Below are 24,401 nucleotides of genomic sequence, written 5' to 3'. Positions count from 1 at the left end.
TATTTCAAAAAAGTTTTAAAAATTGAATTGCAGAGGTATTTTAAGATATCAACCCAGTTTTAATATGTAGCAGTACTTTCTTAAGGTAGATTTCTCCTAACCTTGTGCTGGGAGTGGGTCATTGTGTCTGGGTTCCTCATTCTTCTTGCTGATTGTTGAGCCCTTGGGTGGAGTTGGTTGTATTTGTGGGAGACGCTGGATGGACAGTGTGTTGTGTAAGGTCGATCCAGCCAGTCTGGGTATCTTTCAGGGTCAAAATTAGAAGGAAAAGTTCAAATGCAATTGCATTGTGTTGTAGCATTCATAAGACATGTTTGTAGCAATTGAGCTGAATTGTCCTAGTAAGAAAACCCTAGTGTCCTTATTTGGCTCACGGGAGCGCTATTGGGCACTGACCGCTTGCTGTGTCCTGAGCACTGAAGGTTGGCAGAGCCAGGATCCCAGCCAGCACAGCCCCACCTGTGCTCACAGGCCGCCTTGTAAGGATGGGGGAGGCGCCTCCCAGAGTCACGAGGTGCACCCTCCACACCTGCACCTGCACCTCTGAGGGAGCGGCTCTCAGAATTCAGGGGCAGGTGGGAGGGTGGGCAGAGCTCTTGCGCGAACACACCCTCCCCTCCTCCCTCCCCGCTTTCTGGGGTTCTCGGGGTCCTGAATTTTTACAGGCTCACTCCCCCTTCCTGGGACTCTTCCCTCTAGAGACTCCCAGCAAGCTCTGCCGCTGGGCCCTGCCCTGGGGGTACAAGGCCCTCCTGCGTTCGGAGACCCCCAGACTGCTAGGCGGTTACAGCTGTGTCAGGAAAGGCCGATCCACCAGGACGGAGCCCGGATTCACTCACTCAGCTCTGATTCCCTTGGGGTTGGACTTCACCTACAGCTGCGTAACTCCCACACTGGTGCTGAATCACCAGGTTTAGACATTGGCGCCGGCCGAGGGCTTGATTTGGTGACAGCACCTGTTTCCTGGGTCATCTGCCGTTACAGAGCTGGCAGCAGCACTCGTCTAGCTGGGACCCTGTTCAGAGTGCTCTTTAGTGGAAAGGAAGGCCAGCTCTTGCTTGTCCCCGGGACGTCTGTCTTCCACTTGGGCTCAGGGAACTGGCCTCACAACTCCTGCACACAGGGTTGTGTGCTGCCCACAGCTCGGCTGGGGCCTGAGGACCAGTTATTTCCAGTCACTAGAGCTGGGAGCACAGCTCCCCAGACAGACTCCTCTGCTCCAGGGAGCAGGCTGGGGCGCCGCCCTCCCTCCGCTGATTCTGGAAGTGTGAGCAGCATCCACACCCTGAAGAGTTAAAGCCCGAGCGATTCCTGAGGTCAGAAGACTCAGGGGTTTTCATTCAGCCTCCTCTGCAGCCCTTGGTGAAACCCAGACTAACTGCCTCCTCCATCAGATACAGGGCAGCGTGAACCTGTGAGGACCACGCAGTGAAGGGGCACGCCTGCTGGGATGCCCTCCAAAGGCCACCTCCCAACACTGCGCTGCTCTTGAAGCACTCAGTCCATCACTCCACAGGCACTTCACCAGCAAAGGTCGACTCTGAAGTTACAAAAAAAAGGCCAACCTCATACAACGACCGGCACGTTTCAGGGCTTGCTTACTACAGCAGTGTTTCCACATGGGACTTAATGGTGGTTTTATAAGAATGGCTGCTAGGACTGAAATAATTTTTGAATAAAATGAAGTTAATTACATTTTAGTGAGTTTTGTTTGTGACTTATGTAAAGTACTGCCTATCAAGAATTTTCATGAAGGCGACATAAGCTTTTCTCTTAATGAAAAATAATGCCAGATAATCAAGTGTTCCTTATTCTATCATTTATTGAGGAAAGTTTTCATAGCAGAGTGAAGCAGCAGATGCTGATGAGGAATTCCAACACTTCCAGGCTCACAGCAGCGCAGAGGACAAGCCTGGGGACTGCACTACAGCAGGGACCGGTCCCTCATCACCTCACACGAGTGACCCCACGTCCAACACAGACCACGACCCAGACGGCTGTCTTCAAAGACCGTCATCCTGCTGTCTGCACACAAGTGCCTTTCAGCCATAGAGCTAAAGAAACGGCACTTCAAGAGAATGATCCTGAATGTATGGCTTATAAACTGGAAGAGCTTTTACTTAAAATGTTAACACGGTGAACACGCAGGCTTCCCGGGAAAATGGAACCCAGTTAGAGGACATTCATGGGGCCAAGTGACGACCTGAGGCCGTCCATCCAACGGTGCAGGGTAGTGACACAGCTGCGCTTGGGCATCAGAGCAGGCGCACCGTCTTCCCAGTCACCGTCAGGAAGTCGTCATCCGCCAAGGCACGCAGGGCCTCCTCGAACATGTCCTTGGTGACGGCCTGCGGGGAGAAGAGAGGCTTCACACGTGCGGCCGCCCTCCCCTCTCAGAGACCACGTCCTTCCTTCTCAGGGCTGCACACACTCTCAGGCCCCGGCTCACAAGTGGTGAACGCGCACTGTGAGGATGGCTGGCGCTGTGGGCTCAGCCGTTCCCCAACAGCTCAACTTTCCTCATTCACGGCAGGGAACCCGAGTATCTCATCCTCAAACAAAGTGGTGTGGGAATTCTGACCGTTATCATCATTTATAACAGCAAAAAACTGTGAACACTAAATGTCCACCAAAGGTTAGGTAAATGACAGTAACACGTGAGGCAGAGTGAACACGTGATGAAGTCGATGTCACTATCAGAGACAATACTAAGAGTGTGTCGATAATTAAAAAGGATAAATAAATAAAACGGTTTAACTGTGACTGACCCGTCCGCATCCACGTGGAAAGCCCTGAAAGGAGCCAGAGTTCTCACTGTGGCCCCTCCCTGACGGGTGACCTTACCTCTCCTTTTTTTTTTGGTGGTGGTGGGGTATGCAGTGTGTAATTTGGTTATTTGCTTATTTGTGACAGAGGTTCCGGTGACTGAACCCAGGGCCTCGTGCAGGCCAGGCAAGTGCTCTCTGCGGAGCTATGCCCCTCCCCATCGTATCTTTTTTTACTTGAACAGTAAACAAAGGAAAGAAGTTAGGGAAAAAGTGTAAAGCAGCCCTAAGGGAAAAGAAAACTCTTAAACAAAAGATACACACGAACACTTACTACATCAGACTGCCCCCGAATATCTTCAAAAAGCTGCTGGTATTTCAGGGCTGGCATTTTGCCCTTGGACAAAATAAGCTTTTTCAGGGCTTCCACCAACTCTTCCTTCCGTTTACGAGAGGTGGCGCTCATCCCTGATTCAAGAGAAATTAATGACATCTCTGCTATAAGGAAGTGAAAATGTTTCAAGTTTCCACAAATACCCCTTTCGTCGTGTCACCAAAACAGGCCCGGGGGCCGTGGTCGATGCCAGAACCGGTCCACGTCCCCTAGGCCACCAGTCCCTCCCTCCGGGCGAGCAGCCAGGTGGGGACCCTCCCGTGGTGAGGACCCACCCGTGGTGAGGATGGAAATGTCCACGATGCCCGTGCGCGGGTCAGTGGCCGACTGCTTCAGGGCCTCCCGGTGCAGGCGCTTGGCCTCCTCCACATCAATCGCCTCGACCTTGCTGGAAAACCGCACCTTGGCATGAGCCTCCGCCAGGCGGATCAGCGACTCCAGCTGCCGGGGGTACGCGGACACCATCCCACGGCTGCTGCCGATCTTCCTCATGTCCACATAGGCCTGGAAGGAGACAAACCCAGATGCTCACCAGCGTCACAGCCTCGGGGATGAACTCTGAACTCCCGCCAGGCTGTGCGTGTGGTGCTGAGGGGAAGAGGGCCTCCAGGAGGAACTGTCCGCCGGGGCTGTGAGCATGGCCTCCGGAGGATGCGGTGTGGTGGGCGAGGGGCAGGCCGAGGGTGTCAGGGAGCCGGTTGGCCTGTTCACCCCTGGCAAGGGTTACCCGGGAAATGCAGGAAAGCTAAGTTGTTTGGGCTGTTCTGTGGATGATGTAATTCTCGAAGGAAAAGATGCAGGTGGGAAACTGCATCGTTTGTAACCTTCCCGGGAGCATTTCCGGGGCCTCCTGTCAGGGTGTGAAGCTCATATGAGGAGGCAGGAATCTTCTCAGGGTCACAGCGTTTGAACCTGACATGTATCATCGCGCCCCACTGCCCACTTAAAAGGATACTGGGAAGTGAACATAAGCACTTCTATTTCATTTTTTAGAGAGAAGCCAGCGCAGCCCGGAGGCGAGTCAGGAAGTCCTACGTAGCATCACCTCTATTTCAACTCAGGCACTCTGGTCATAAATTCCCTGTGCTCACTAGTTACTTAAATACGAAAGGAGCACGCAAAGTATCCTTTCCCTTTTCTACGTTTGGAAAAGTCAATTTTGCGATACAAGAGGGAAAAATAGTTGAAGATGGTATGCTATTCTTGCCAAAATAACATGTCTGTGGGGTGTCAGCGTCCCAGCAGTGCCCCTGGCCACAAGGTACCTCGATGAGTGCCTGGCTGGCTTCCTGGCTCAGCCGGGGCTGGATGGTGCTGTGGGCGTAGGCGATGTAGTCCCTGAGCACTGCCATGTCCATGAACTCCTCCTGCACCTGCTCCTCACTCTGGTAGTACAGAGACACCAGGTGGTGGGCCAGGCGCCGGTCATACGCCTCGTCCTGAGGATCCAGCATGAGGAAGATCAGATCAAACCTGAGGAAACAGTGGAACGGTTTTCGTGGTCGGGACAACAAGCCACCTGCAAGCGTGTACCTGGCATGTGTGTGACCCTGTGTCCCTCGGGGCCGCCGAGGCTGTCTGAAGAGCCCGGCCCCCAGGTCACCTGCTCCGTCCCCAGCAGGCGCGCTCTCAGCCCTTGGGCCCACCTGGAAACGACGGCACGTTACTATAATTTTGAAAACTGGGAGATGCAAATGAAAACACATTCAACTGTTTTGGGAAAAAGAAACTACTTGTCAAAAAAAAAAAAAAGTCAAGTAATTAAAGTTGAAAATCCATTTATGAAATACATTAATCTTTGAAAAAACGTGTGATTACATGACTCCCCTTTCAGAACCTTATTCCCTGTACTATAATGGTTCCCTACAGTGGCTTAGACCAAGAAATGGGCTTCTGAAAGGATGCCAAGGTGAAAGGTCCTAATTGCATCAAAACCCGAGCAAATGTTAAGGTTTTGCCTTGAAAACCTGTGACCAACCGAATCTGCAAACCTGCACTGGAATGGAGTCTGTGACGTCAGCACGTGTCTCATCCTGGGACTTCCTTTTCTCAACCTCATCCCGCAGGTCCCACAACTGAGCTAAGTCAGGACATCCGCTCTACAGAAATACACTTTCCTACCTGGATAACAACGTGTGGGGCAGCTGGATGTTTTCAATGGTGGTTTTCTTCGGATTCCACTGAGACTCGATGGGGTTTGCTGCTGCCAGGATAGAGGTGCGGGCGTTGAGCTGGCAGATGATCCCAGCCTGAGAGGCACAGAGGGCCAGTGTGGTTAAAAGCCTCACCCCAAGGTGGGCGGACCTGTAAGCCACGTGGCCCAGCACAGGTGACCCGCTGGAGACAGCACCCTGAGCTCAGAATCACGCCAAGGGCCAAGTTTTAGATAAATGTTTGCTAGGACTGTGTCTCTCTCAGAAACCAAACCCCCTGCGCGAGATTTGGGATAAACTCAAGTTCTCAAATGCGACAAGTGAGGTTAGCACAGAGGAAACAGGACCCTGTAGAAAGTACGCAGAGCCTGAGCTGCAACCTGATAGGAAGTGTGTGCCCACCCCCATGGTCAGGGGATGGCAGGAATGGAGCGAGCGCACCTCACCTTGGCGACGGACAGCGTCTGCTGCTCCATGACCTCGTGCAGCACCGATCTCGCGCTCTCGCTCATCTTGTCAAACTCGTCAATGCAGCAGACGCCGCTGTCGCTCAGCACAAGGGCCCCGGTCTGCAGGACCAGCTGCCGCGTCTCGGGGTCCTTGGCCACGTAGGCGGTGAGGCCGACGGCGCTGGAGCCCTTCCCGGATGTGTACTGGCCGCGGGGCAGCAGGTTGTGCACGTACCGCAGCAGCTGGGACTTGCTGGTCCCCGGGTCCCCGCACAGCAGGATGTTGACCTCGGCGCGGAACCTGCCCCTCCCCGTGTGGCTGAAGTCCTTTCTTGTCCCGCCAAAGAGCTGAAGCAAGATTCCCTGGACAGACAGACATGACATTCACCTGCGGCAAAGGCGCTTTCCTTCCCCTCTGCAGCTTTCACAGTTGGAAACGTGAGTGGGTGTGGGGACGGGGACACGGACGACACCGATGATCGTCGGCCAGGAACCCGGGCAGGCAGCAGGCACCCGGCTCTGCCCAACGGGCCGCTCTCACCCTCTGGAGTGTCTGCACCACCGGCACCCAGGGCTTCAGCTCCCGAGTACAGGTCAGAACCCGCATTACCTTCTTGATATCTTCGTGTTCATAGATGCTCGGGGCCAAAGCGGAAGCCAGCCTCTCGTAAATGTCTGGTTTTCTGGAAAGTTCCTTAAGCAGTTCCACTCGCTTCTCTGAAAAAAGTTTCTGCTCTGCTTCTTCATCAAGGCCGTGCAGGCGTTTTGAGTCGGTTTTGCGGTAGTGAATGACGTCAATGTGGGTCTTGTAGACGGACTTCACGTTGCTCACCCGAGGGTTCACTCGGATGGGAACAGCGCGGTAGATGCCTGAGGAGAGAGGCGGACAGTCTCACCTGCCACCTGACCCAGCCCCGAGCCTGGCCCTCAGCCCGCAGGGCACCTGGGAGGGCAGGGGCGGCGAGGGGAGAAGCCGGGCTCCTGAAGGGCAGATCCAGGAAGGTGTCTGCGAGTCAGCTGGGCCCTGGCTCGTCTGCGCGTGACCATCACCCCACAGTCAGTCAGAGACCACAGAGGCCTCCTTGCAGCCCAGATCCATGACTCGCACCCCGAAATAGAATTTTTATTTCTTAAACAGAATGCAGAATCTGATTAATAACTACTTTACTGAAACAAAACCCTAAACCGCTGTGCTAAAGCCTTGAAAAGAAAGGCATTCTAAAAAGCTCAAGTGTGTACAGCTGCTCACAGATTACTTCCCTCAGACACAACCAGTCTCTGGTGTGGGGAAGTGATGACCCGCTGGGAACAGCTGGGCCCGCTCTGCACCAGGCAGCCCTGGCACCTCAGCCTCTCCAAGGAGAACTTGCCCAACAGCTATCCCACATTCACCTCCTTTGTGTTTCAAACGAGAAGCCTGGAAATGCAGGACAGGTCAACTGCTCGCAACCATCCCTCCCCATGGCTTTCTCAATGTGGGACACCCGTCCTTTCATTTACTTAACAGGTTGACGTAAATCTTTCTTAAAACACAAGAACCAGTTCGCAGGTAACATTCTAGAACGCAGTGTTCTCCATGCCTGGGCAGATCAGGGATGGATGCTCAGTGTGGTCTAGGATCTTTACAAGCGCCTCTTCCCAGCACAGCACTGGTTAACACCTGTTCCTCCATGGTGTGTCCCACCCCCCTCCCCCACACACTGTCACCGATGCGGGAGCTGCGCTGGGCAGCGGCAGCAGTGGACGGACGACGGCATCCGGGGCTTCAGGGCGGGACCTCCCTGGAGGCCACACAGGCTTCCTGCCACACGTCCCCTTGGGAACACCTGCTGGGCTGCACTGCAGGGTCCACGGGATAAGAAGGCCCCCTGGGAGCCCCAGCTGTGCCCTGGACCTTCCATGACATATGCAGCCCTCGGCTGTGCTTCAGGGAAAGCAGCAGTCACCCCCGTCCCAGAGCCGCTGGCACAGGTCCAGCCTCGCCAGCACTGACACGGCCAGGCCCAGGACATGCAGCTCTGGGACCACATGGGCTCACATGGAGCTGAAGGAGGGCGGTGGAGGCAGCAGCCCCAAGCCAGCATGTCCCCGACCAAGTCAGACTGCACGGAGCCTGCCCCTCACCTGTGACGTGCACCCTGTCCCCAGGCTGGACCTTGTCCACAAGGTCGTTGTGGGCAAAGAGGATGACCGTGTGTGGCGTCTGCCCTGCGGGCATGTCCTCAGGGGACTCCTGGAGCTTGATCTGAAAGAGTGGGGAGCACAGCTGTCTCAGAACCCCACGAGCCTCCACTGCTGGGCTGAGGCCCTGCAGCCTCACCCCTTTGCATAAACATCCCTGTCGGGGAGGGGGTGGCAGCAGAAGGAACTGTTTTCTCCATACTGAGGCTCTGCATAAATGCCTATGTCTCTGGTTCCTTCCGGAAATTGCTTTCAGCAGGTCTCCTGAGTGAAGCACCTCCAGGTCCCTGCACCTCGAACACCTGTCTGTCCCTCAAGTGACGTCCCCTGACAGGCACCTGCCAAGCTGCTGCACACTCTCGAGGACACAGCCTTTCCCTTCATTGTGGGGGGCTGTACACACCCCAGTGAGCCTGGAAGGGCCCTGGGGGTGGAGCATGTGCTTCACCAATCACAGGCAGAGAAGGTGCAGGTTAGGGTGTCTGGGGTAGAGAGGCCGCGTGTTCTCAAGGGCCAGACAGCACATGCAAGGGTCCTGAGGTGGCTTCTGGTGGTGAGATGTCAACAGGTGTCTGGGCAGAGGCCTGTGGGGGCGCTGGGAGCCTCTGGGCACCCCTGACCCCCAGCTCTCAGCCGGTGCCAGTGTGAGATGGAAGCTTATGTCAACTTTTAATTCTTCCATTAGCGATAAAGCTGAATGCTCTCCACACGTGCTAGTGTTTTCCTTACTGACTCCCAATAGAGGAAACCACTTTTTACAGCATTTTGAACACACTCCCTAACACTAAAAAAAAAATTGTTTAAACATTGTAACAAATGAAAAACTTAACTCCCTGTGCATACTTGTCACTTCAATCACAGAAATGATCTCCTGCCTCTCTCCATTCATTTCTATGGTAGTTCATCTTCATTTCAAGATTTCCATGATTAAGGAGGCAAAAGGGCCAACTTCCTACACAATAAAGTTTGTGAGAAAAACCCTGGAAAACCTCTTCGGGCCTCTCCTTACCAGGGGAAGAGCTGCCAAATGACAAAATTTAACCAAATGCTTTTTTACTGATCTTGACGTTTTATATGCTTTTGCCTGAAATACTAAAAACACAGTCCTACCATCTTAAGTACTTCCCATAGAAGCATCGTGTATGAAATTTGACTTAAACTGAGCAGGCTAATTGGACCTGTTACAACCCTCAAGCTGCTCCCTGGAGAAGGCACATCCCTGTGACGAGGGTCTGAGTCTAATGTGCGGGGCTGGTGGCCGGCAGAGCGGCAGGAGAGCCAGCTGCGGGGCGGGGCACGCACCATCTGCTTGTCGGAGAAGACCGAGCGGTTGTGGATGAGCGCCATGCTGTGGGCCGTGTGGCAGCGCTCGCAGGCGCAGGGCTCGGCGATGCGGCCGCGGTCCATCTCCACTCGTGTTGTGTGGGCGCAGACCTGGCACTGGAAGAAGGCCTCCTGCATCTCCGGGATCAGCTGGGACGTCCTGATCACCATGCCGCTGATGGCGATGAGCTGGTCGATGTCTGCAAGGCAGAGAGAGGGGGCAGCTTGTCCACTGGCTGCTGCCCACGGCCCGCAGCCCAGCCAGGCGGGGTCCTCCCTGGGGCTGGACACCTGCCAGGGCGGGTCTGGGTCTGCTGTCAAGTCTGGGAGAACCTTCCTGGAGGTGCAGAGGGGCTGGGTCGGCTAGGGTCACAGGCAGGCTGCAGTGGCCAGGGCATAAACATCTCACTGGGCACCCTGAAGTCTGGCCTAGGATGCCCCTCCTGTGTCCACCTGCTTCCTCTTTACCCGAGACTACTAATGCCCGCTGAGCGAGGCCACCCGGAGGCTACTCGGAGCCGACCAAACCTACACTGTAGCTGTACCGGGGACTCCTGCACTGTTTCCGTGTCGGGCCACTCGTCTCTTGCTTTCCCAACTAGACTTCTTTCTTAAGCTGCAGGTGGGGGATCATATTTTATACTTCTGCACTGATTCTGATAAGAGCCTACTTAATAAAATAACTGTAAAATCGTAATAATTGGGCAAGTTCACCTCAAGATAGAGAACCATCCCTTTTACATAACTTCAGCTCAGTTAAAAGCAGGACCAGAGGACCCGTAAGCACACAGAGTAACTGAATCCGCTACGAGTCTGCCAGTTTATGGTCCGTCCACCATCACCATCACCTCCAGCTCTCCTAAAGCTCCGTGATGAAAGGCGGTTTTGTTTACTTTCATGTAAGGTACTTCCTGCTGTGACTATCACCTTCTGGATTCAGGTTCCTCATGTTCTTGGTCTTCAGTGCGTTGAACGGTCTTACTTGAATCTGATGTTCCAAGATTGAGTCAGGGTAACGGTCAAAGAAGATCTCATTGACAGCCATGTCGAAAGTTGGGATAACTTCCTTTAAAAACAAATACAAGGATGTCAAGCTGTGTTCGTACAATCTCAGGGTTAAATAAAGCATTGCATGTTAGCAAAGTATAAAAGCAAAAGAAAATAACATAATCCAAAAGCGCTGCCCTGTGAAATCACACAAATGCTGTTTATAAAGCCTTGGGTGCAGCGAACCCCTCACCTCCGCCCGCGCGCACCTTGGCTGGATGGTGTGAGACGCAGCAGCAGTGTTTGCAGGACGTGCCAGCTGACTGCTGGCTTGTAATTACCGGCAGCTCTTACTTTCACGTCTCACCTTTTCTCCATAAGGACTGGTACCAAAATAGGTTAAATCAATTTATTCAAGTTTGTTAACACCTGCTCCCCATTTTGCAGATAAGGAAACATTCTCCGGGAGGTGGAAGAGTTGGCCCAAGGTCACACAGCTATTAAGCAGCAAAATCAAGATTTAAAACCAAGTCTGTTTGCCTCTAAAGCCTAAACGAAAATCAACGCAGCTGATGCTTTGTTGATAAAACCTGACCCCAAACAGAGACATGGGACTCTGGAATGGTTAATGTATCCCGTTAGAGACGGCAGAAGTATGTAATGCACTTATGAAACGTTTCCAACTAAGCACTTTAAGTCATCAAGCCTAACATGCAATGAATTGTAAGAATCACCACCGTTTTAAATACCGTTACACCACCAATTAAACTAAGGCATGCTATTGACAGTAACACACATCCCAATTTAAAAAATTACAGCAAAGTGCGGAAAAATGTTCCTGTTAAAGGAGAGGGATCATGGTCTTCTCAAGAAGTTTATGTGCTGTGGAGGCAAATTCCCTGTTACTGAGGAAACCCTGCAGATACTGTAGACATTTGCCATGGTTCACCAAGATCAAAGGGCAGACTCTCACCTGTGGATAGCAGGTGAGCTGTCTGTATAGGTTAGCGTCGAATGATTTTATGTGCTCACAGTTCACGTTTAAAAATGGCTCCCCAATAACATTAATCTATAGAGGAAAACAAACAAGTTATTTTCTAATTGTTTTAAAATATCTAATTAGAATGTTTAGCTAAGCGTATTTGATTACCTCCCCAAGTCGCTGCATGTACAGAGGTTCAGTAACGTCTATGCCAATATTTTCTTCTTCTTTAGCCAGAGGATCAATAAAACGCTGAAGAAATCTCTTGATGTAGAGAGAAAAACACTTAAGCTTAATGCAGTCAGGACTGGAAACTGTTCAAAATAAAAGGTTATAAACACTGGCGTGCATGTATCTTTTCAAGTTAGCCAAGACGTGGAAACATCCAAGTGCTCATCAACAGACAACTGGCCTAAGAAGATGTGACATACATACAACAGAATAGGACTCAGTCATAAAAACGAATGAAATATTGCTGTTTGAGGGAAAAATGGATGTACTTAGCAATTCTTACACTTAATGAAGTTTGACAGAAAAAGACAATACTATGTATCTCTTAAAATATGACACAGATGAATGTGCATACAAAACAAAATAAATTTATGGTTAACAAAGGGAAGGAAGAGGGATAAATTAGAAGTATGGGATTTACAAACTACTACACATAAAATACAGAACAAAGATTTTACTGTATGGTACAGGCAACTATTCTCAGTCTCTTACAATAATCTGTAATGGAATATAATCAGGAAACAATACATGTGCGAATGAGTCACTTAGCTGTATACCTGAGATTAACACAATATTGTAAATCAACTAAACTTAAGAACAAAAAGTTAGGAGCATGTCAGTATTCGGAGGCAGATATGACTTTTTTCTTCTTAAAAACTACACAAACATCAACAATTCTAACCCATGTAAACACCGACCCGTTTAAGTATTAGGCGTACTTGGATGTGTTCCTAACACCTGTTTCCCAGTACTTCTGGAATCCCGATGGATGACACATAAACCTCACCTGAAAACTTTCTTTGCATGCTGCCACGTTTACATCTGTCCCCCAAATCACGAGTTTTTGGCCCAAAGACTGCTCGCTCGCCACTATATCCTCTGCTGCCGGCTGCAAAGAAAAGGGCAAAGGGCAGGTTCGTGTGGACCGCCCACCTCCCGCCGCCCACGCGCGACCCGGGCGGCCCCGCACTCACCCCGTCAGAATGCAGGTCCACCTGCAGCCCCTTACGGGCCGACCCCAGGTCGGGCCTCTGCCGCACGGGCGTGCCGCGCACGCCGCTCCTTGGGGTGCCCTCCACCCGCGAGCTGGGGGTGCCGTAGGTCAGCGGCGAGCTCACGTCCAGGTCCAGAGGAGCTGAGGACCGGGCCCCACGGGCGGTAAGCGCGGGGACCCGACCCGGCGCGCCGTCCCCCGGGCCCCGACACCCCAGACAACGGACCCCAGCCCGCCTACCCGCCCTCCCAACCCCCCCACCCCACCCCCCGACCAGGCAGCGCACCTGCGAGCGGCGCGCGGGGCGGGCTGCGGGGCTCGGCGCCGGGCGACGCAGGCAGCGGCTGCGGCTCTCCCGCCGACGGGGGGTCCTGGCCTGCGGGTTGGGAGGGGGACGCACGGCGGCGTTGGCGCGGGTGGACTGGGCTGCGCGGGCGCTGAGGGCTGCACTCGTCACCGCCCGCCCTCCCGGGACCCCGCGAGGCTCTGAGGACACCCGACACTCACGTGGCTGCGTGGGGACGGCCCGCCGGGGGCCGCGGCGGCTCGGGGTGGACGCCGGGGACGACATGGCTGCGCGACAGGAACGCGGGCTCGCGCGGACCCTCCGACAGACCCCCGGCCCTCTCCCCTCGCTCCTGCCTCTCTACCCCTCCGCCCCACGTCCCTTTCCGCCCGCCCCGCTGGCCCGACCCAACCCCACCTGATCGCGCTCCTGCTCCGCTCCAGCTGGGCCCGCGTTTCCCGCCGGCGGCACCGTCGTCTCCGCCCCCCGCGAAGGCCCACCAATCACAGAGGCGGCCTCGCGCGGCCCCGCCTCCGGGAGGCACCACTGCGCAGCGCAGGGGGTGGCGGGACGGCGAACTCGGCCGGGGCTCCCTTGCCCGGGTGGTCTCGCCCGCGACCGCTGGGCGATTTCGCGGGAAATCTGGGGAGCCCGCGGTTCGCGTTCAGGCGCCGCCCTCCGAGGGGCGTCAGTAGGAGGCTCCGCTCCTTTGTTCCGCGGGAATGCGAACAACACCCCCGCCCTCCTGACCGGGGGCCAGCGGTGGCCCCTGACCCAAGCCTGTCTCTTTCTGCCCCGGGCGCTTGGTCAACCCCAATTCACCCCTGCCCTCCGCATCTACTTCTGGGGGTCGAGCCGTTGGATTCCTGCCTCTCCCCAAGTTTTGACGAATTGTGCTAAGTGTACAGTGGGCCACACATTCATAAGCCTGCCTACATTTCAGCGCACCTCTACGTCGCTATTTTACAGGGACACCCTCCGCGAAGGTCTTGGGCAAAGGGCCCGGGCACGGTGTGCGCACGCGCCGGGAGCCCCGCCCCTAGACCTGCCGTGGGCCCAGTCCCCGCGACTGCGTCCGCGGCACTTCCGGGCCCCGGACTGCTGTGCGCACGCGCCGGGAACCCCAACGCCCGTCCCCCGGGGTACTTCCGGGCCTGGGCAGCGTGTGCGCAGGCGCGGGCTGCGGCGGGCGTCATGGCGGATGCGAGGTCCGGCGTACGGGACTCCTTGCTGCAGCTGCAGGAGTTCTTGTCCGCCGCCGACCGCAGCAGCGCCTCGGTGGCCGGTTGGCAGCTGCTGCGGGGCCTGGGGCAGGAGTGCTTGCTGAGCTCCGGCCCCGCGCTGCTGGGTGGGTACGGTTCCGGGCTTCTGAGGTCCAGAGCAGGGTAGCCGGCGCTTGTGCGTCGTGGGCGCCTTGGGCGGTGTTTGAACTGGGTCGTCGGAATTTCTGTGAAGCGTGTAAAAGTGACTTGTTAGCTGCCTCTTTTCTTAATGGCAGAGGAAGGGTATTTTAAAACCAAAGGTGGTAAAAGTGGCCTAAGTTTGGCTGTCATTGCTATCCACGGCGAGGAGGGAGGACAAGAGGAAAAGTATTTCCTTCCATCTCAGTAACGCCCAGACCTGCCAGTACCTTTTCCAAGCCCCTTTGTTTGCTCTCCCTACTTTTGAGAAGCAAGTCGTGCCGTTATTTAAGCTTTGTAGCAATGCCTGGGTGAGAACGTCTTTTCTGCTTGCAGTAAAACTGCCTCTCTTCAGGACTTTTTAACGTATATTACTGTGTGAAGATTCTTCTGTTACTCCCTTTCAAAACCACAAATGTGCAGCCCTTCTCCATGGTATGTCCCTTGATTAAAAGATAGGTGAGTTTTTTTTCCCCCCAAGAGATCATTGTTGAATAAGGTGAAGAAATAATGTAAGCAAAACCTTAAGTGTTGTGTAGGATCTGTGTGTTATCCAGGGTGTATTAATGGGGAAATTAAAAATCAGCAACATTATGTAAATGCTTCCTAGTCTGAGTTCTAAGTTAGAATTCCACTTTGTTCTTTTAGTAACTTGTTTGTCAAGCAGTTTCAAGGTCCCTGAATGTTCGATATGTGTACTTTCACTTGAGAGAATTACAGGACTGTATTAGTTTCCTATTGCTGCTGAAACAAATACCACAAGCTTAGTGTTTAAAGCAGCACAGAGTTGTCAATCTCACAGTTCTGTAGTTGGAAGCCCAACACAGGTCTCATCAAGCTAAATACCAGGTAGCAGGCAGGGCCACTTTCCTTTTTCTGAAGGCTCTGGCGGAGAATTCATCTTTTTCATTCTGGTTAGCAGAATTCAGTTCCTTGCAGTTGTGGGACTGAGGGCCTCTCTTTTCCTTGCTGGCGTTCTGTGCTTCTAGAAGACAACCACAATTTTTGGATTACGGTCCCCTGCCTCCATCTTCAAAGCCAGCAGCAGTGGGTCCAGTAACACGCTTGGAATCTGTCCTCTCCTGTGTTCCCATCTCTTGTTCCTCCCTCTTCCGCTGGTGAGGGCCCATGTGGTTGCATTGGGCACAGCAGGTGACCCAGGAGGATCTCCCCAGTTTAAGGTCAGCTGATTAGCAACCTTAATTTTCAGCTACCATGTAAAGTTCCTATATTCACAGCCGTGACACCAGGAGTTAGGGCTCTGGCATCTTTGGGGCCATTATTCTGCCTACCTCGTTCCTGTGGAACGTCTAGAATTTCCTTTTACCTCGTGGAAATACAGAAGCCTTAGGCTAGTGTTTCATCACTAATAAGACTAAATTGAGAACAGGGAACACCTTTGAGGGGGTGTGTGGAGTACTTCTTTGCAGCTCTCTTACTGGTTTTTTTGGTTTGTTTTTCCTCCAGCATTACAGACTTCCTTAGTGTTCTCCAAAGATTTTGGTTTGCTTGTATTTGTTCGGAAATCACTTAGCATTGATGAAGTAAGTTGAAGATTTTCATTTCATTTTTCTTGTGTATTTCTTCATGTTGAGGTGACTTGTATTCTTACTCACATTTACTATAATGTTTATTTTCTTTATTGTAGTTTCGTGATTGCAGAGAAGAAGCTCTAAAGTTTTTATTTATTTTCTTAGAAAAAATAGGCCAGAATGTCACACCTTATTCTCTTGATATTAAGGTAAGGATGAGAAAACATTGTATTATGTAAATAGCCATTTTAGCTTATGGTGTTCAAACTTTAAGCTTGGCTTTTCATTTTATTTCTGCCTCTCTTGTTGGGCAGTTTACTTATTTCTGCTTGACTGTGTTAGAAATGAAGTGGAGTATGTATTTTTTTTTTTCAGTTTACTAAGCTGAGTCCCTTGTCAGAAACTTACATTGTATTATGTCATATGCTGGTACTGCTCCTCTCAGATGTAGTTTTCGCTGTTGTTGATTATAAAAGAGCCAAGTTCTTATTGATGATTTTGGTGTGTCTCCTTTTAAAATCTAGAATACTTGCACCAGTGTTTACACAAAAGATAAAGCTGCTAAATGTAAAATTCCAGCCCTAGACCTTCTTATTAAGGTAATTTAAAAATACTTCTAAGTGCATGTATTTTACATTAAACATGTAACTTAAACTCCTTTTGGGTTATGTTTTGGGTGAGATGTAGGGTGGGCTCGGATCACACTGCTGTCAGGATAAGATGCACACTTCCCAGCCATCACCCTTTTGCCCTCAGACCTTTTGGGAGGCAGAGGGAGAACTGGGGGCCGTGAGGGAATGATGGGGAGGGAAGTGAGGAGTGGGCTTTCACTACCCAGACCCTTCGGTCCTGATGCTTCTAGGAACTGCGCTCCCAAACCCTCCCACAGGAACGGATCTGTGTGCTGTGTTTTAAGTGGTCGGTGGGGCTCACTCCCACCTGTGTCGCTCTCTTAGCTGCATCTCTTTTTTTGTGTCTCTATTTTAGAATTCCTTTGGGTCTTGTTGGTCCTTAAGTGCCTCTGAGAGAATGGTTCTGGTCGTGTTACTGTTTTCTTGGGAAGGTGAAATTAAGTCTATATCCTCTTCCCCTCTGAAAGCCCGGTTTTCCCTCCACCTCCCAAACAATCTGGCTCGGTAGGAGTCTTGAGAGGCCAGGTGTGAATGCCCTGGAGACACGTGGTTGTGGAGCTTTGCTGTAAGCAAACAGTGCAGTAGATGGAAGCCTTTTGTTACTTCTTTAGACGATGCTAACTTGTATTCTTCTAGTTACTTCAGATTTTGAGAAGTTCTAGACTCATGGATGAATTTAGAGTTGGAGAGTTATTTAGCAGATTCTATGGAGAACTTGCACTGAAAGCAAAAGTCACAGATACAGGTGAGGTGTTTTAAATGTTACTTAACATTTTAACAAATTAAGAACTTATTCATGTAAAACTTAGGTTTTTCTCCTAAGGATAACAAAACACAGTGTGTGAAGACTTGGTTTATAAAAATTTTAATCTTTGCAAAATGATTTCTTTAAATAGAAAATTCACAACACATGTCAAATGTAATTTATAGTAATTTGCATAAACAATTAGGAAAGTGTGTAAAACTAGGTATTTTGTAAGCCTCATTATGAAACTATTTTGAACTTAACCTCTCATTTTCTTATTCATGCATTTTTGTTCATTTAATTTATCTAAATGTAATTTTAGGCCTTAATTTGTCTACAATTTATCTTTCAGTTTTAGAAAAAATATATGAGCTCCTAGGAGTATTAGGTGAAGTTCATCCAAGTGAGATGATAAATAATTCAGATACTCTCTTCCGGGCTTTTCTGGGTGAACTTAAGATCCAGGTATGAGAAACTTTACGACATTCTCCTCCGCTTCCGTGTGTTCGATGTATTTTTCTCTCTTAATGAAGTCTTCTTCGAACTCCCCTTTCAGATGACATCAGCAGTGAGGGAGCCCAGACTCGCTGTTGTGGCCGGGTGTCTGAAGGGGCTGTCTTCACTCATGTGCAACTTCACCAAGTCCATGGAAGAAGGTAGTGCCTGACAGCACTTGAGTTTCTTTCTTTATTCAAAAACTGATAGTCAAAACGCATTACCTGTTTGTTTTTTTGAACTTTTAAACTAATTGTGGACTCACATGGGGTCGTGAGAAATAATCAGGAGATTGTGTATGTGCTTCCCCTGCTGACGGTGCCTTCCATGACTGTGGTGCCACAGCACAGCCTGAGGAAATCTGTGGACTCGGATTCCTCTAGTTTCACGGGCACAACCATGCGTGTTTGTGTTTAGTTCTGTGTAGTGTTTCCACGTGTGGGTTTGTGTGTGCGCCACCACAGTCAAGATCCCGAACCGCCCGCCACTGTGAGGACCCTTCCTGCTGCTGTTTCATAGCCACAGCCGCTGCCGCCACCTCCCGCTCCTGCCTCGGCCACTACTGACCCGTCTCCATCTTGAACTTGATCATTGCAAGGTTATACGTGTATCCACTCACCCACCAGTGGACACTTGGGTTGCTTCTGCTTCTTGACTGCTGTGAATAATGCTGTTGGAAAATGGCTGTGCACGTATCTGCAGCCCCTGGCTTTATTTGGGGGCGTATGTACCCAGAAGTTGGATTTCTGGACCTTGTGGTAGTTCTGTTTAGTTTTTTGAGGACTCGCCGTAAGGTGGCCCACAGGGCTGCACTAACTTACACTCCCGCCAGCAGTGCAAATGCTCCCTACCTCCTCACCATGACTTGTCATTTTCCGTTTTCTGTAACAGCCACCCTGACGGGAGTGCAGCGGGGTCTCTGGTCTGCTCTCCGTTTCCCTTACGGCTGCTGCTGTTGAGTGTCTTTGCATGGCCTCCTGCTTACTGTGGGTCTTTTCTGGAGAAATGTTGATTCAAGTTCTTTGCTGACTTCAGGCATCTGACTTTCAGTTGTTGAGTTGTAGGAGTTCTTTATGTAGTCTAGTTATGACAGCATTATAAGCATTAGGAACTTCAATTCTTTTTTAAAGGCAAATAAAATTTCTAACCCCAAAATATTCTTTAAGAGAAAAAAATTTCTATTGGCTCTTTCTTACCATTTTTGTTCAAGTAATTGCCAATTTTTTCTATCTCCTGTATGTGTTTGCTTTTACTACGTTGGAACTTAAGAAATTGCCAATATCCAATGATTTCAACCTGTGAAAAGAGCAGTTTAGGTGTTTCAGCCTGTTTGCACTCACCCCTTCGTGGCTGCCTCTCACCAGGAGCGCTGGGGCAGCTCCACCTGGTTGCCTTCTAGCTGCTCTCTGATGTCTCCCGTATCCTTGGCCAGTTTCCCTTCTGTTAGGTTCCTGCTCAGAGACCTCCTGGTATTTTGGCTTTTTGGGGGGTGTGGGAAGGGGGTCTGAGATTCTACCTCACTTGCAGAAAGCTCTCCTGTCTGTGACCCCTCGATGCCGCCCCTCTGCTGGTGACTTCCTCTGGCTTCTGTGTCCCCGCTGTTGCAGCGCTTGCCGCCACCTGCTCTGATTTTCCTCTCTGTGCCCTGACTGGGCTGCTGGGTGACGCTGCTTGTTTCTGTGTCTTTGCCCTGAGCAGCGCGCCTGGTTCACGTTTGGTGAGCAAGAAAAGTAGTAGCACTTACTGCTCACTTACTGTGTGCTGAAGACTGTTGTAGTCACACTGCACGGAAATGCCTGTAATGCGCTCTAAGGTAGGTGATACTAGCTTTATGCTGCAGGTTGGAAAGCTAGAACTAAGAATAGTACGTTGCCCCAAGTCACTCAGGTAATGAGATGGATGGAGTAATGACTCCAAAGACATCCTCATTCCAACCCCAGTGCCTGTGCATGTGTTGTGTCATGTTTTTTTTTATAAGAACTTTTTATTATTGTATAGAAATGCAGTTATATACAGAGAACAACTGAAGTTGAATTAAACTCGTACAAATATTTAAAATACTATCTTCACACCTACTGCAATATATAGGACACCGAAACACGTATACATGGGAAATAAAATAAAGCAAACCCAAAGCGATTGAGTAACATCCTGCAGAGTCGACGCATGCTCAGTAAACCATCGCAGAGGATTCCGCGGTGGTGCGTTGAGAAGCCAGGGCAGCCAAGGTGCAGGTGGGGTGAAGGATGCTCCTCAGCTGACCTTGATGTGAGGCTATCCAGGTGGCCCAGTGTGATCATGGGGGACTTAACGGGGATGAGGGAGGCAGAGTGCTGTGATGTGAGGAAGCCAGCTTTGAGGATGGGGTAGGGTGCGGCCCGGGAGTTGAGTCACCACTGGACTCAGGCCCCCAGAAAGGAGCACACCCGATGACACCTGGACTTTGTCACTTCTACTTTGTAAGTTGAGGTATAGCTGCAGTACAATACTGTGCCAGTGCCGGGTGTACAGCACAGACCTGACATTGAAACACCTGCCGGAGTGATCACAGGACATCTGGTAACTACCTGTCACCGTACAAAGTTACTATGATGTAATGACTGTATTCCCCGTGCTGTGTGTTACATCCGTGTCACTTTCTTTTTTTAAAATTTATTTTAACTTTAATTTTTTAATATTTCAGAACTTTTGTGACATTTTATAACTAGAAGTTTGCACCTCTTGTATCTCCCTCACCTGTTTTGCTCCCCCCCCCCACTTCCCTCTGGCAGCCGCCTGTCGGCTCTCTGTATCTGTGAGTCTCTCTCTGCTTTGTTACGTTTATTCATTTGTGTTTCAGATGCCACATGTGAGATGGAGTGGTATTTGTTTTTCTGTAACTAACGTCACTTAGCGTATGGCAAGACCTCATTCTTTCTTATGGTTAAGTACAGTTTCTATAAATATGTGTACGTAATATAGTCACATCTTTTATCCATTCATCTATCTGTGGGCACTTAGTTTGCTTCCACATCTTGGCTGCTATAAATGATGCTACTGTGAACACAAGGGTGCATGTATCTCTTCTGATGAGCTGTTTCATTTTCTTTGGGTAAATATTCCAGAAATGGATTGCTGGATTGTATGGTAGCTCTACTTTTAGTTTTCTGAGGAACCACCACACTTTTCCCTAGTGGCTGCACCAATTTACATTCCCACCAGTGGCGCAGGAGGATCCCTTTCCCCCACGTCCTCACCAGCACTTGTTATTTGTTGTCTTTTTGATGACACCATTCTGACAAGTGTGAGGTGAAAGCCCATGTGGTTTTGATACGCATTTCCCTAATGAGTAGTGATGTTGAGCACCTGTTCATGGGTCTGTTGGTCATCTACACGTCTTTGGAAAAATGTCTGTTCAGATCCCTGCCCATGTTTTCCTAAGTGAGTTTCTTGTTTTAATTGTATAGTTGTGTTAGTTTCAGGTATATAGCAAAGTATTCATTTATACATATATATATTTTCTTTTTCATACTCTTTTCCATTATAGGTTATTACAAGATACTGAACATAGTTCCCTGTGCTATGCAGTAGGTCCTTTGGGTTCATCTGTTTATCTGTTTTACACATAGTAGTGTGTATCTGCTGATCCCAAATTCCTGGCTTATCCCCCAACACCCTTTCCCCTTTGGTAACCGTAAGTTTGATATTTGCCTTTCTCTGTCTGGTTTACTTCACTTAGAATGATGATCTGTAGGTCCATCCATGTTGCTGCAGATGGCATTATTTCATTCTTTTTTATGGCTGAGTAGTATTCCATTGTGTGAATATACCACGGCTTCTTTATCTAGTCATCTGTTGATGGACATTTAGACTGCTTCCGTGTCTTGGCTACTGTAAGTAGTGCTGCTGTGAACATTGGGGTGCAGGTGTCTTTTTGAATTAGAGTTTCCTCCAGATGCAGGCCTAGGGGTGGGCCTGCTGGATCATATGGGAAGTCTATTTTCAGTTTATTAATGAGCCTCCATAGTTTCCATAATGGCTGCACCAGTTTACATTCCCACCATTGCTGTGAAAGGGTTCCTTTTTTCCCACATCCTCCCCAGCATTGCTTATTTGTGGACTTTTTAATGGTGGCCATTCTCGCCCGTGTGAGGGTTACCACGTTGTAGTTTTGATTGGCGTTTCTCTAGTAATTACTGATGTTGAGCGTCATGTGCTGCTGGCCATCTGGATGTCTTCTTTGGAGAGGTGTCTCTTCAAAGTCTTTTGCCCATTTTTTGATTGGGCTTGTTTTCAGTCATATGAGCTTGTTTGTATATTTTGGAAATTAATCCCTTGTTGGTCGTATCATTTGCAAATACTTTCTCCTATTCTGTAGGTTGTCTTTTCGTTTTGTGTATGGTTTCCTTTGCTGTGCAAAAGCTTTTAAGTTTAATTAGGTCCCATTTGTCTATTTTAGCTTTTGTTCCCATTACTCTAGGAGTTGGGTCCAAAAAAAATACTACTGTGATTTATGTCAGAACGTTTGCCTGTGTTTTCCTCTAGAAGTTTTACCGCATCTGGTCTTGCACTTAGGTCTTTTAGCCATTTAGAGTTTATTTTTGTAGGTGGTGTTAGAGAATTCCCCTGCCCCCTTTTTTTAGATGGGACATTGGTGTTTTTGATGTTGAGTTGATGAGTTCATTGTACACTTTGGATGTTAACCCCTTATTGGGTATATCATTTGCAAATTTTTTTTTCCATTCAGGAGGCAGCCTTTTAATTTTGTTCATGGCTCTTTTTGCCACGGAGAGGCCTTTCGGTTTGAATGGTTCTGTTTGTTTATTTTTGCTTTTGTCATCCTCTCCTGAAGTGACAGATCCACAAAAATATTGCTGAGACCAATGTCAGAGAGTGTGCTACATCTGTTTCCTCCCAGGAGTTCTGTGGTTTAAGGTCTTACATTGAAGTCTTTCCTCCTCTGAGTTTATGTCTGCACATGATGTGAGAAAGTAGCCCAGTTTGGTTCTTCTGCACGTGCTGCCCGGGTTCCCCTACACCGTGTATCGAAGAGGCCATCTTCCTCCGCTGTGCACTCCTGCCTCCTTTGGCAGAGGCTGAGGACTGTGTGAGGACTGGTCTCTGGCCTCGCTGTGCCTCTCCACTGGCCCCGTCTCTCGTGTGCTGGTCCCACACTGCTTTGACTTCTGTAGCTCTGCAGTGCAGTGTGAAACTGGGGATCGTGTCTCCAGCTTTGTTCTTCTTCCTCAAAGATTGTTTGCCTATCTGGAGCTTTTTGTGTTTCCGTACCAAGTTTATGATAACCTGTTCCAGTTCTGTGGAAAGGGCCATGGGTGTTTTGCGAGGGACGGCATTAAATCTGTGAGTTGCTTTGGGGCATATGGACATTTCCTCAGAATGAGTTCTTCCTACACGCAGTACGTCTCCGTTTATCCTTCTTCGTTCGGTCTGTCTCTCTGACGTCTTAGAGTCTTCAGGGGACACCTCTTTCACCTCCTTGGCTTAATTATTCTTAGTTGTTTCGTTCTTGCAGACACAGTTGTAAATGAGACCTTCCCAGTTTTTCTTTCTGATAGTTCGCTGTCAATGCGTAGTGTAACTTCAGCTTTATGTGTATTAACTCCATATCGTGCAGCTTTACTACGTGCATTTATTGTAGTAGTTTTTTGGTGTGGTCTCTAGGATTTTCTGTAAATAGTGTTATGTCATCTGAAAACACTGACAGTTTTACTCCTTCTTTTCCAGTTTGGGCTTCTTGTTTCTTTTTCTTGTCTAACTGTTGTGGCTAGAACGTCCAGTGCCATGCTGAATAAAAGTGGCGAGAGTGGGCATTCCTGCTTCCTGATCTTAGAGGAAATACTTCCAGCTTCTCACTTTTGAATGTGATACTGGCTGTGGTCTGTCACTTGTGGCCTTTGTTATGTTGAGGTGTGTCCCCTCTGTACCCACTGTATTGAGAGTTTTTATCATAAATGGGTGTTGAATTTTGTTAAAAGATTTTTGTGCATCTTTTGAGATGATCGTATGACTATTATCTCTTTGTTGAAATTCCTCCTGTGTTCCTGCATTCTTCTTCTGAGTTCAGTGAGCATTTTTGTGACCATCACTTTGAAACTCCTTCCTGGAAGGTCGCTCGTCTGTGTGTTCAGTCCTTTTTTAGGACATACTCCTTGGTCTCCTCGCCTTGCCTGCTTCTCTGTGTCTGTGTGAATTTAGTAGGTCGGCTGCACATCAGTCTCTGTGTGGCAGGTGTCCTGTGGGCCCCCCAGTGCAGCCCGGTCACCAGAGCCGGGCGCTCCAGCAGTGTCCCCTGTGGGCTGCACGTGTCCTCCGATTGTGGCTGGCTGCATTGCTTTTCATGCACCGTGTGTGTGCGTGGCCTCCAGTGTGGTTGCTCCAAGGCCTGCTGACCGCGGTGCCAATGCTCTGCTGTGCGGGGTCAGCCCTTGGTGGGAGGAGCCACTCTGGGGCCACACTGGTGCTGGCTGGAGGTGTCTGACACGGCAGGAGGTCCCTTTGGAGGGGCTCTGGAGCCTGCTGAGGGCGCCCGCCAGGATGGGCGGGGCTCCGGGGCTGCCATGAATGAGTGCCGGCTGTTTTGGGTCCACAGAGACAGAGCCCCGCGTCCCGCCTGACAGAGGCACCTCCCGTGGAAGGGTCGGTCGGTGAAGATGGGAGGAGGGTGCCACGCTGGCGGCTAGCGCTGAGCACTTCCTGAGGTTTGTCCGGTCGTGACCTGTGACAGCTGCTCTTTCTGTGTCTCCCCAGATCCCCAGACCTCAAGGGAGATTTTTGATTTTGCTGTAAAGGCAATCCGTCCTCAGGTAGGATTCATATTCTTCTAATTCTTTCACACTTGGGGCTTGTGATTGT

General features: G+C 50.2%; 2 protein-coding genes across 5 annotated transcripts in view; one reads left to right on the top strand and one right to left on the bottom strand.

Annotated features, from left to right (window-relative positions):
- Window positions 1–1,804: 1,804 nt before the first annotated feature.
- Window positions 1,805–13,250, bottom strand: MCM4 (minichromosome maintenance complex component 4). Its single transcript, XM_074355059.1, has 17 exons — window positions 13,163–13,250; window positions 12,967–13,032; window positions 12,746–12,835; window positions 12,440–12,600; window positions 12,253–12,354; window positions 11,403–11,498; window positions 11,226–11,321; window positions 10,193–10,331; window positions 9,245–9,465; window positions 7,886–8,006; window positions 6,372–6,631; window positions 5,759–6,124; window positions 5,281–5,408; window positions 4,425–4,632; window positions 3,435–3,663; window positions 3,100–3,233; window positions 1,805–2,348 (listed from the first exon to the last, which is right to left on the bottom strand). The coding sequence occupies exons 2-17, from the start codon at window positions 13,028–13,030 to the stop codon at window positions 2,256–2,258; spliced, it is 2,508 nt and encodes an 835-aa protein (XP_074211160.1). The 5' UTR covers window positions 13,031–13,032; window positions 13,163–13,250; the 3' UTR covers window positions 1,805–2,255.
- Window positions 13,251–13,900: 650 nt separating this feature from the next.
- Window positions 13,901–24,401, top strand: part of PRKDC (protein kinase, DNA-activated, catalytic subunit) — a 120,093-nt gene continuing 109,592 nt past the window's right edge. For 3 of the 4 annotated variants that reach the window (XM_074355054.1, XM_074355053.1, XM_010948245.3), the window contains exons 1-8: window positions 13,902–14,093; window positions 15,613–15,689; window positions 15,794–15,886; window positions 16,202–16,276; window positions 16,946–17,054; window positions 17,407–17,519; window positions 17,611–17,710; window positions 24,297–24,352. In XM_074355054.1, the coding sequence (XP_074211155.1) occupies window positions 13,940–14,093; window positions 15,613–15,689; window positions 15,794–15,886; window positions 16,202–16,276; window positions 16,946–17,054; window positions 17,407–17,519; window positions 17,611–17,710; window positions 24,297–24,352 (777 nt within the window). In that variant the 5' untranslated portion in view covers window positions 13,902–13,939. Of the gene's footprint in view, window positions 14,094–15,612; window positions 15,690–15,793; window positions 15,887–16,201; window positions 16,277–16,945; window positions 17,055–17,406; window positions 17,520–17,610; window positions 17,711–24,296; window positions 24,353–24,401 lie in introns of all 4 variants that reach the window. The other variant, XR_012503213.1, reaches the window with a different exon arrangement.

The sequence above is a fragment of the Camelus bactrianus genome, chromosome 29, assembly GCF_048773025.1.
Source record: "Camelus bactrianus isolate YW-2024 breed Bactrian camel chromosome 29, ASM4877302v1, whole genome shotgun sequence".
NCBI lineage: Eukaryota > Metazoa > Chordata > Mammalia > Artiodactyla > Camelidae > Camelus > Camelus bactrianus.
The sequence above is the reverse complement of the archived record's forward strand: the minus strand, read 5'-3'. Positions and strand labels throughout refer to the sequence as shown.